Source organism: Synchiropus splendidus, chromosome 19, assembly GCF_027744825.2.
Source record: "Synchiropus splendidus isolate RoL2022-P1 chromosome 19, RoL_Sspl_1.0, whole genome shotgun sequence".
In the NCBI taxonomy this organism is placed as follows: Eukaryota; Metazoa; Chordata; class Actinopteri; order Syngnathiformes; family Callionymidae; genus Synchiropus; species Synchiropus splendidus.
Genome location: NC_071352.1, coordinates 8,892,732 through 8,904,809, shown reverse-complemented (window position 1 = coordinate 8,904,809; position 12,078 = coordinate 8,892,732). Strand labels below are relative to the sequence as shown.

Below are 12,078 nucleotides of genomic sequence, written 5' to 3'. Positions count from 1 at the left end.
ATAGTATATTTACATTCAGATCGCCACAGAATGTTATGCATAACTTGAACAACCATATTAACCGTCATTTTTACCTTTGAAACAGCATTTGATTGCGTTGCTTGCAACATGGTGTACCCTCATAAAGAGTTTTCACTGACACCAACACGATTTCCTGTATGTCATTTCTTTACTTACATGAAAACACGTCAATGGTTGCATAACATGGTGCGGTAGTTTGATTACGTGTTAAGTCGCTTGAGCCTGCACACGGCAGCAAGTGTGGGTTGGAATGGATTGAAAAACAGAGGGTTTAAATGGGTGGTTGTAACGGTGTATTTTCTCAGAGCCTTCGGTCGCTGAGTTGGTCACTATGTTTGGTCGCCATGATTGCTCATGTGAGTGTTTACTCATCAGACAAACAACTGCTCATCCTTCCCCGAGTGGCTCCGTCTCAACTTTAGCCCAGAGAGAATCTTCTGCGCTGGAGAAGTCATGCTGTGTTCCACTTGTACCGTCTTTGGCGACTGACACAACACGCGTCTTTGTCCGCCACTTTGACTGTTACAGGCGATGTTAATGTTCATGTTCTTAGCGTCGGTGTCTGGACAAGACACTTTAGTTGTCTTAGATGGGGTTGCTGCTGGGGAACACCCTGAGTCAATCCCCAGCATGTACTCCACTACCTCTCGAGGACTGAGAGGAACATCTAGTTTCTCCTCTGATGCACTAGTGACCTGCAGAGTTTGGCTGCTGTTTTTGAGATCAATGTCCAAAGGTTGAGGGCGTTTCTGCGTTCTTGTGTCTGGAGATGGGCTGCGGCTGCTGTCTGGACTTTCCTGATGGTCCTTGTCTGGAGTTGAAGGCTGTCTGGCGACACGGACAGGGTTGGGAAGTCCCGTGTTTTGATGGCGATGATACTTCACTGGCTGCCTGATGAAGCGATAGTGCGGCTGCGCTGAGAGCACGGAGTCGTCATTGGCTTCCGCTTGCGCATTATTTGAAGCGACACCTATAGCCAGGACTGTTGTAAAGAAAAGACCAAAGTTAGTGCTCAAAGTAAAGGCAACCTTCACAATCCATAATTTCAAAATCCATCATGAATGTCAGGCAGGTTAGGCATGATTCAGCACAAGAAGTCATTTTTAGAAAATACAATATATTGAATGCTGTTTTGTGTGTCACCAAGACTGTATTTTTTGGGGTTTGTTTTCACCCACTTTGTGCTTAGCACCTTCATTTTTAACAATTAAATTGCAACCATGCCTTTAAAAAATCCACACCAATAAAAGGTGTAAGATGATGTCGGCATGCAGAAAAGCAAGAACAAAGAGAAGGAAGTGAAGTGGAAAGTTGACAGCAAATAGTGTTGTTACATGGAAAGAATCTGGTCACTCAAACTGCCACTAACCACGGATACTTAAATATCACATTCAGTTGGACTTAACCCTCCACCCCCAAGAAAAAATGGAAGGAAGCCACATTGTTCAAAATAGCTAACGGAAATATGCAAAGAAAAAAACAGGGAAGTGCAGTCAACTCCAAACACACTCATGATGCATCAGCTGTCAACCCTTCTAGATGTTGTGTTTCACAAAGTATGATCTGTTTGAATTCTAAACAAGTTTTCCCTTGTTGTTATCATCTTACATTTTGTACTATTGTTGTATTGGACCAGAGGAATAAGTTCTTCTCCTCTGTAGGTATTAATAAAAAAAAAAAAACGGAACTAAAAACTGCACTCGAAGCTTGTTTCTCTACGTCCCGCCTACCTGCTCTCTCATTGGCTTCAGGGCTGAGTTGGTCCACTGCCTCATTGGATGAAGACTTGTCAGATATATAACCCTCGCTTGATTCTCTCTTGATTGTTCGGCTCTGTGAAATGACACAAATGAAGTGGCGGATTTATTGAATTAATGTCAGCAATTGAGTGCGGTGAAGGGATTTTGGGAAGGTTGGCGGCCGGAAAGGTGATTGATATCTTCAAATGTAAATACGTTTTAATGAGTTTCGAGCAGAAGAAGAAGTGAAATCCAGAGTGAAAGAGGACAGATGCAGTAAAAGTAGAGGAAGATATTCCTGACAGTTCGACTGCTAGTGCTCTGAGCACAACAGGTGAATTAAACAGAAAAGTAGCTCAGGTGTAAACTGCCATGCCTTGCAGTGGGTAACTCACATGCTCAAGAACCCAAATAATTCAAGATGCTTCTTTTAAGCTGTCCCTTCAAATCATTGTTTGCAGAATCATATCTTACTTCTAGCGACGTTGGTCGTTCCCTGGAGGATCTTTCATGTTGTGGTCTTGGGAAAACTTCATCCAGATTTTCTGAATGTCTTTGAGGATTGTCGGGAAGGGGAGCATTTGAGACTTGAGCGGCGGTGTTCTCCGGAACGCCAAAGATCTTGCCATGGTGCGTGATAAGAAACTCTATAAGCAGAGCCTGGTAGCTGGTCTCGAGCAAGGCAATCATTGGCATGTCCTGAGCTACAGGGGGGCGCAGTAATGTTGGCCCGAACACAATACCCAGATTACAAGCCGACATCTTGTTCTCCAGATTCGCAGAGACTCTGATGAGACACAAATAAACAACGTCATTTCATCATTCATTTCTCTGGTTAACTTAAATATTTATCAGCTCACTTCTGCAGGTGAAAAACCATGTGTCGTAAAGTGCTGTAGCTGTAAGGCGGGAGTCTGGGCAGGAGCTTCTGCAGCTTCAGAACCACCTCTGTGGCTTCATTAGTGTCTGGATCCTTCTCAGTCTGGTGCTGAATGGTCTTCCCCACTATGATGAAGTCGTTGTACAAGTCATAAGTCAGCAGCGGCTCAGGGAGCTGTAGGTGGGGAAAAAAAACAGCGACTTCTGTCAGAGCCCAACCCAACTCATTCACTTGACACTCGCATAACTCCGTCTGTGCAAGTAACATTCGACTTATGACCGGGATCGGTTCCGACCAACGGGTCGTAAGTCAGATTGGAAGTAAGTCGAATGCCATTCAAAATAGCCGACACGAGGATCATAGGTTCTACTGTAGTGGTAGATGGCTGTGTGAGAGTGAGATGCTGGGATAGTGTGCTGCCGTAACGTGTTGCGTGTTGCCGCTGCGGTGCCAGACATTGAATAAAAAAATGGCCGTGGTTGTACGGGTGGACGTAAGCAGGTCGTAAGTCAGATGTTACTTGTACTTTGTTCTGCCCCTTTTACCTTATATATGATCGTTTTACGAATATATCAAGTTATCATCTCCCTTCTGACGCCTTTTGTCACAGAGGCAGATAACATGGAGGATGCCTTGGCTTAGAACTTTAAAGGAAGGTGGTCTTTTACAATCAGTGTATTGATCTTGGCAACAGTTGGGTTCAACCATACGAGGCCTTCTTAGACCCTTGAAATGACTCAGTGATGACGTATGACTGGGTGTGCGTGCAGTTTGGCAACAGAACTGTGGCGGAGTACAGTTGTCCATCCAGCTCGATGGGAGATGTACCAACAAAAGATCTCAAATTTTATCAGCAAAAGCTCACATTGAGGGATGAAAAAAGGATCCAAGACCCGTACTATATCAGTGAGCATTCTCCTCTAACTCATGGAGACATTTGTCCGCAGTTAAAATTCTGTTTCTGACAACATAACAACCAGACATATTTAGCACTTACATGTCTTTGTAGGTGGTGCTAAGACTCACTTCTGTTGCCAAAATGCAAGTATTCTTAGTGATACTGCTGGCTGTGAATGGATCTACAGTCTCTGTTGTGTACTTTAAACATCTTATTTGAGTATAACAGAAAGGTTATATAACTCTGACGGAGATTCTGTACCTCCTTAAAGAAGTGCTTCAGTATTGATGTGATGTCATGTGGCGACAGCTCAGACAGGTCAACTTGATCTTTGTGTATTTCGAAGGCCTGGCAGATCTTTTGGATTCGTGGCTTGGACCCGCTCACACGATACACCCCCTTCAGAAGAGACAAAGTGGTGTCTTAAAAAACCTCCACTGGATGAGTTCATCGCTCACGGTACCTGAACGCAGAGCGCGCGACTCTCAATCTCCGAGGTGCAGCGTTGAACCACGAACGGCACTTCATCGGGAGTGTCTCGTAACAGCACTGCCAGGTCTACGCCGAACACGGTCCCCTTAACAAACTCGCACTCGATCTGGCACACCTCCATACATTTCCTGTGCAAAGCCAGGCCACACTGCCGGAGAGACGGAAGGTCGCTTAAGAGGTTTCCCTCATCATCTTCCAGAGTTTTGAAGCTTACCTCTTCACATTCAACCCCATTGACAACAATGTAGTTTTCACACTGTTTGCATTTGACCATCTTGCTCTTGGTTTTTCGGAGCCGGTGCGTGAGAGTAGCTTTTGAAGGTGTGCGCACTTTGACATGTGGTCCATCAAGGCACTCTGCAACAAAGCAGTTTAAAAACTGACGCTTCACAGAGCAGGGTGAAGAAACACACCTGATTCGGAGGCGTTCTCCCGGTCGTCCAGGTCTTCTGCGAACATGGCTAGCGTTTTGTGTAGCCTCTTGTTTGTGTGCACTGTGATGGTACAATCCAAATAAAACAACAAACATTGGCCTTTCAAATAATTTAAAATGAGTTTGCTTAATTTACCAGGACTTGAGAGAGATTCCAAACTGCCACCCATACTCTCACTGTCGCTGCACCCAATGCGCCCTAAAATCATGGATTGAAAAATGGATTTAGTGAAGTGAGATTCAGCTGTGATGTACCTGGAAATGAGCTTCTCACTGCTTTCACTCAGGTATTTGGTGGGACTTTCGTCGGCCATAGGTGACACATCGTGAAGAGAGTTGAGAGGATTGCTGGTTTTCCGCTTTGCCCTGTAAACATGGACATTCAACCCAAAAGGCAATGTTAAACTTCATCATTCTTGATGTACTGAACAAGTTGTGTACCTTGAGTCCTACCTTTTTCCAGGGCCTTCATACTTCTGGAAGGTGAATATTTGAAGCGGCTGCTCTGGCCTTTGCTTGGTCAGGATGAATCTTAGATACGGCTTGCCAGGCTCCAGGGATCTGCAGATCAACTCCAGATTCTGATACCCGAGTGGAATGGGATCCGTGTGCTGTCTCTGGTAGTAGAACATGTTGACGGTGGCCTGCAGCAAGGACAACATTCGACAGTCAATTTGTTGACTTGATTCATGCTTTCAAGATGCTTGTTATTTGTGTCTCTCCTGTCATCGCTAGCGGTATGAAGCTATAAAGTTTCATGATACAGTGTCCGCATTTTCACAGCCCACTGGATGGCACTCTCTGCCCTACAATTTTAGGATTAGAACAACCGATTCCATGAAACCGCAGAATATTTTTGAGCCAACAGCACCACCCTCTGTGCTCTGAAATTGAGGAACGCTGTTTCATGAAGCTTCATCAGCCCATCACTAGCCAATGCATCAATGGATATACTAGCCCAATGGCCAAACACAGGAAGTAGGACACGGTAGCCAAATAAAAGCATCATTTCAAAATAAAACAAACGTATTTTGTGAGAGGGCCACCGTTATGACCAGCAGGTCTAGAGAGAGGGAATTCTGCTCCCCTTGGTTCCCAAACCCAGATAAAGAAAGTGGGATGTATGGTTGTTATTTGTTGGTTTTCAGTCAAGCAGTCTATCATTACTTATCATTACATACCCTTGTTACTTCCCCACTCTGCTAGTATCAGTAAGGCAGAAAAAGAATGAAGAAGACACCGACCTCTTTCAGCACGGTGTCGCCCTGACAGATCAGCTTGCGTATGTGAGAAATGATTCTCTCTTTGACCTTCACGAGCTCGTCCTGTTGGATCCTGGCGTCGTACACACATTGTCTGTACAGAAGCTCCGCCTCCATCACCTGCAGGGAACACCGTCATTTTCTGCTCTGAACTATATTAATGATTAACAAAAATAGTTCACCTTCGTCTGGGCTTCATCCTTGGACTTCCTCCTTTTATCCAGTGTTTTGATTCCGACTGTGTCATCCACAGTTTTTGCTGTTATCGCTTTGATCTTCTCCAGCTCGTCGCATCTCTGGTAGTACTGCTGACGCGCCTTTTTGAGTGAAGAAACTGCTTCATTCTAAGAGAGAAGTCGACATGTTGAGCTTCCATTCTTCTGGATGCTTTTACTGAGAATGACGGGATCTTACCATCCTCCTCTGTCCTTTGGCCCACTGCTCCTTGAATTCTCTGCACCACTTGTCAATTTCATTCCTCTTGGCGGACAAAGCCTGTGGGCCAGGGAGTATTGGTTCAACCATTTCAAGACGTCCTGGAAGCTGCCTCTGAGCCTCACCTGGTAACAACGGTTCTGAACAAGTTCTGATGTTTTCCTGGACGACAAGCAGTTCTTTATGTCCTGCTCAAGAGCCTTTGCGTAAATGTACTGAAGAGGCATCGACTCCTAGTTGAGCAAAAAAATGGAAAAACCAATTCCAACCATAGACACGACTTTAAGTGAAGAGCTTTGGGTGAAACTTCACCTGCGATGCCAGACTTGCTTTTGCTCCTTCAGTTGTCTTGATGACATTTTTGGCAAATTCTTGCTCTGTCAACACAATAACAAATAATAAGCTGACTAACAATTGCTTCTGCTTATCCGCGTCACGTACGTTGAAACGCTAACTCATCCTTGACCTCGTGTGTTCGACATTGTTCTCCGTTTAGACGTTACCGCAGAGGATCAGCTTGTGATTTCCTCTTTTGATGTGCTCACTCACAGGCTCTGTTCATGCTGTGTAACCCCCACTTTACCTCCCATTTACGTCCTTTTTTGACCTTTGCATTCTTTGAAGATTTGTTAAATGTCTGTGGTGTAGGATCTAGAAGGTGTTTGCATAACCCCAGGAACCGAACCGCACCCACAATTACTCATTGATTCCTCTTGCCAAATTTTGCACCACAGCCCTCAGTGTGACTGTATTGCATGGCACACCCTTCTCTGCGCTGTGTGACTCTTAACTGCCCATATGTCTCCCCAATCGCATCACCTGGTACCAGCCTGTTAATCTACGCTTTAATCCCATCCTGCTGTTAGCGTGTGTGATAAATGTGTAGTTCACCGGGGGTCACTGAAGCATCCACAAATATTGTCACGCACCACTTGAATCCTCTTCTCCATCCTGGTCTCAATGATGTAAGGTTTCTATGACATCACAACAAATGCTATCTAATCTAATTTGTGGGTCCTGGGAGTGTTTTATTTTAGCGTGACAAAATGTAACAAACTAGGGACTGTGGTAATTGGAAATAAAACATGCGTAAAAAATGAGAACTATATAAGTTAGACATAGTTACTAGCAGTTTTTGATTTATTTACGTACAAACTAAAGTCACCCTTCAGCATATCTGTGTAGGACGTGGTTGAACTTTCGCTACGTGTAAAAAAAAATTCCAATTTAAGTTCACTTCCTCTTCATTTAACCATGGTAATTGACAGATAGTTAGACGGAAAACAGCTGCTGAAGTGAAGTGAAATGAAGTGTCGACCGAACAGTAAGCCTGGATCACGTCAAAAGAAAGTTCCCTATATGAAGTATATATTTAATATTGACTAAACTAATAGATTAATCCAAATTTATAAGTGAAGTCAAATAATTTTACCCTTGAAGAAAAGCAGCAAATGGTAAGAACAAAAACCTTTGCTTTAAGACCCGACCCATAGGATTGCAAGTCTGCTCTTACCCAAGCTGATTCTCTTCTCCATCCAGGCGAGCAGGTCTTTAGCGTAGCGACACCACATCTTGGCGTACTGCAGCGCCGTCTCCACTCCATTTTCACAGCGGCAGAGAGCAAGGTCTGCTTCCTGGGCTGGGACGGAGTACATCAGCATCACTGCAGGCTCCAAAATCTCCAAATTGAATGTGGGCTTATTCCATTGATTTCAAAATGGCATAGCTCTACCCCTCCTCGCTCAAGGTCATCTTTTGTTTACACTGTGTTTGCTTCTCAGAGACGCAAAGATAGTGACCAAGCAAAGGTGACTCCAAAAAAAGAACAACTTCCTTCAACTCAAAAGTGATAAATACAAAGTGTCTCGTCTCAAAAGTCTGTGGCAGCCAGCAGCAAAGTCGCTTCTCTATCTTTGCCACACTTTTAATAACACACGCAACAAACTTTGTCACTAGTTATCACTAAGATCAAATTCACATTAGTTTTAAAAGCATCCTGAAACGTCCGTCTGTAGTGACTACAATATTCCACAAATCAATTAAAAAAAACCAACAGAAAAAAAGTTCCAGATGATTTAGAAAGACTCCTCCAGACTGTCTTCTGCTCCGAGCAGATGACTTTGAAATCAACCACCAAGCCTCGTGTATTTACGATTGTGGATTAACCCGGCCAGAGTCGCAGAGTTTAAAGTAGCATCAGGAGAGGTTTACCCCCTGGTGTGTGACCGTATGGAGGGGTTAGCAGGCCCATGGTATCCATTCTCCTGCGCCTGCACAAGCCGTGCTTCTATTTTAAGCTCATTAATGGATCCTGACTAAACAAAATCTTACGTGGAACTACTCGACCTATACATATATTCCTTGTCTAAAGCCAAATCTAGATCTGTCAATATGATTGACATACACTGTATGATGTAAATGCAAGCTGTTCTCTCAGAAAACAAACCCAAACCCAAAGTGTAAAATCTGCTGCTGCCAAATTTAGCACCACGTTCCAATTGTGTTTAACTACCAACTCTTTCCTGGTGAAGCACCATAACACCAGCTCTCCTCCATGAACCGGACATGCTCCTTGTTTCTAGGGAGGTAAATACAAGTACTGTACAGTTAATCTTCTCAGTTATCCTAATCTTGTTACAGGACCATTAAAACACGGGGCTTAATAAACGAAACAAGTTGGTTTCCCTGAGTTCAGACGGCTCCTGGATATCATCAAGACTTCCACACCAAACACTCACTGAAACATGGATTTTGAGGGTGCAAAAGTCTCTTGGGCTGGAGAGAGGGAGCTTCTCTGACCCGCAGGGTGAATCCCTGGGATTACTCTAAAGCAGCTTCCTGTTGGCTGAACTCTCACCTGAAACACGTCACCTCGCTGTCCCTTCACATTGTTGCACACACAACCAATCACGCTTGCCTTGGACTTCCATTGAAATTAGGATGAAAGAAAAGGAGTAATACACAATATTCTATTAGTTTTATCAAAAGTATTTTTCCATTTTTATTATTATCAGAAGAGTTAATAAATGCATTGATACATTTCTAAAATACTAGAGGTTCATGTAAAACAACTTCCAGAGGGTTGAACGGGTTTTCCAGCACAGAAAAAAAATCTGCTTTAATGTTACTCAAGATTTATTTGTTTTGCATTTAAGAATGGATATTTATCAATTAAAGTGTGATTTAAGTCGGCTTTGTTTGATACGCCACCAACCATGAAGACGTGATTCTACACAGAGAAAAATGTCACTAGTCACGGAATAAAGTTTTTCAGCTCTGACTTTTAACCACAGACCAGCTTTTCCTCCTTTTATAAAATTTAAAGTCTAAATTTGCGTCAGTAAAATAGTGTACCATTCTTAAATTCTCTACATTCATTAAAATTTTAAGAGGATGATGCAAAAGTCATCGATGAAATACCTGGTCCATTTCCGTCTGTTTCACCTTCCACCGCAGCACACGCCTGCAGGGACACGGACGATAGCTAGAAGCACAGACAGGTCCATGGAATGAAAGTGAAGAAGTATGAGTGATAGAAATGAGGAGTCCTTACTGGAACATCTCCTGATCCTGTTTCGTCGTTGTTGTTGTTCTCCCCAGGGACACATGAGGTGACAGGGTCAGACAATGAGTCTGACAAAAGGTCATCACTTTCACTGGAGACATTAAAAGAGTTCTCTTGAAAATTGACAGCCAAAAAACAGAGTTGCATGACAGGAGATTGCTGGAATATACTTACGAGGAGATTAAAAATAAATCAAGATTATCAAAGTCTCTGATGATCTCGCTGTATCGCTTGGTTTCTGTTTTATGCTGCAACGTCTTTGTGTCTGAAATGAATGAAGTGACAATGGATTCTTCAGTTCTTCATAGTGCAGTACAACAAACAAGACCACCTGAGAGCTGGGCAGAGATGATATTTACAGTTAAAAAAAAAACTTTTTCAGGTGTTTGATGGCTGGTTTGAAGAAGTGATAACCGTCTTCCTCCTTGGTAACTACTTCTCTGTTTTCTGTTATACTTCTTTCTCCAATGCTACTCACTATAGGCAAGGCTGACTTCACAAACAGGATACAGGGGGAAAATGGCTATATGAAGCAAAAATATGAGGCACCTGACCTGACAAGAGTTTAAGAGGTTAAAACGTGATGCTACCGCTAACAATTTGGGTAGTTTCTCTTTGATTCGTTTTTTTTTAAAGCAACCTTCCTTTCTGTTTTCTCTTGTGTTTCGTTTTTTTTTTTTTTCCATTTCCCCTAAAATCTGAGTTCTTTTTTTCAAGATTCTAAAGGTGGAATGTTGTGCTTGAGTTACTCTTCCAGCCATATTTATTGTGTTAAATTAAAGTCAGACCACACATATGGTCGGTATACCTGGTAGTGATGGCCTTATGAGGCTTCATGAAACAGTGCCCTCATTTTCAGAGCTCACTAGATGGCGCTCTAAAATCTTTGGATTTGACCAACCATTTTAGAGAAACCGCACATTATTTTCAACCGAAAGCGCCACCTCCTGGGCCTCTGAAAATGAGGCCACTGTTATTGGTCATTGAAGAAAGCAGAACCACAACTTAGGTAGACACGATTTCAGGTTTGAGGATTTGATTCAGGTTTAGGTTGAGTTTGGTTCAGGTGTTCTGTCTCGGTTTTACTGCGCTCCCTGAGTGTTTCTAGTTTTACAGTCGACTTGTTTTGCCAGCTATTGTCTCTTCATTTTAAAGACTGATAAAAAAAAAAAAATATATATATATATATATATATATATATATATATATATATATATATATATAGCCTTTTGATTATAACTGACAAGTTTAGGTACTGTTATGGATCCATAATGAAGATTTACACTATGAAATGCACTAATATTATCATCAAATTATCTTTTCTATCTTATATTCATATTTATTGTGCTGAAAAAATCTGGGTAAATTTATTGTATTTCATCTTTTTTGTTCACCAGTTCGATTTTTTTTAATTAATATGCGTGTTAAAACCACATGATGTCAGTCTTTTCATCTTTTTCTTTCTTTTTATGACTAATAATATACGAAACGCAACTACTCCATAGTGCCTGTACATGAAGTGGTTGGTGAGAAAACACCACTCATACACAAATAAGAGCGTTAGCTTTGGAAAACAACAGTTAAAGGGAAGGAATAGGAAAAAGTGGTTACATACGTCTGCACTTTGGTCAACCACATCCTGTTTGCATTTTATTTCATGACACATAAAGAACTGCTGTCGACTTTCATGCAAATCTGGAACTGAACTAGAAGCATCTTAAATATAAATCAAAAAATACATTATTTAATTTAAAAAAATAGAATTTTAAATGAGAGGGAATATTTCATGCTGTGTAGTTAAAAAAATCTAATGTTAAGTATGTATATATGTCTATTAATATATGAACTCAGAGTGAGATTTAAAGTTTCTTTAAAATGATTTGAGGAAGTTTGGCAGCCAGGATGATGTGACAGCCCACAACCACCCTGATGTGCCTCTTATCACCCAGCCACATGCCCTCACATGCGCGCTGCAGCGATGCAGGCAACCACATCTGCACATGCAGGAAGACACAGATGGAGAACTTCGCTGAGCAAACCTTGTAATATCAAGTGAAAAGCAGAATTGTGTCAGAATTGCCAAACGAAAACAGGAAGCATTTCTCACCTGTGGCTTCAGATGACCCTTTATTTTGATCCTCCTCCATGTTTAAATTAGTTCTTCTCAGCTCTCATTGCCAAATAATGAACATGGGGTGAAGGTTCCAATCTTGCTGTCGTGTGATCTCCGAATGATCTAGTGGAGGTTGGCCAACTTTTTCAACACCACAGGAAGAGGAAGTGCATTTTGCTGTCTGTGCAAGCCCCACCTACAAAACCTGATGCTCAGAGACTCTTAAAAACAAGTAAATAC

At 42.3% G+C, this 12,078-nt stretch overlaps 1 protein-coding gene across 3 annotated transcripts; it reads right to left on the bottom strand.

The window, feature by feature from the left end:
* Positions 1–150: 150 nt before the first annotated feature.
* On the bottom strand, positions 151–11,975 carry gmip (GEM interacting protein). 3 transcript variants are annotated; one of them, XM_053852808.1, is made up of 21 exons: positions 11,833–11,975; positions 9,900–9,990; positions 9,714–9,816; positions 9,581–9,644; positions 7,674–7,799; positions 6,473–6,537; positions 6,286–6,393; positions 6,140–6,220; positions 5,908–6,069; positions 5,708–5,845; positions 4,917–5,107; positions 4,738–4,829; positions 4,600–4,662; positions 4,444–4,524; positions 4,245–4,387; positions 4,002–4,178; positions 3,800–3,937; positions 2,621–2,814; positions 2,235–2,547; positions 1,752–1,854; positions 151–1,003 (listed from the first exon to the last, which is right to left on the bottom strand). In XM_053852808.1, exons 1-21 carry the CDS (start codon positions 11,870–11,872, stop codon positions 393–395), a joined length of 3,084 nt encoding a protein of 1,027 aa, XP_053708783.1. In that variant the 5' UTR covers positions 11,873–11,975; the 3' UTR covers positions 151–392. The 3 variants fall into 3 exon arrangements, with proteins under 3 accessions (XP_053708783.1, XP_053708784.1, XP_053708785.1); XM_053852809.1 differs by having other exon boundaries at positions 9,581–9,623; XM_053852810.1 differs by lacking the exon at positions 1,752–1,854 and having other exon boundaries at positions 849–1,003.
* Between the last annotated feature and the right edge of the window lie 103 nt (positions 11,976–12,078).

Coding starts and splice junctions, on each gene's coding strand:
- gmip (XM_053852808.1), bottom strand. CDS start 11,872: ATGGAGGAGGATCAAAATAAAGGGTCATCTGAAGCCACAG. Junction 5,846..5,907: donor AGGATGAAGCCCAGACGAAG/GTGAACTATTTT, acceptor TGTTCCCTGCAG/GTGATGGAGGCGGAGCTTCT. Junction 1,004..1,751: donor TGAAGCCAATGAGAGAGCAG/GTAGGCGGGACG, acceptor TCTTTACAACAG/TCCTGGCTATAGGTGTCGCT.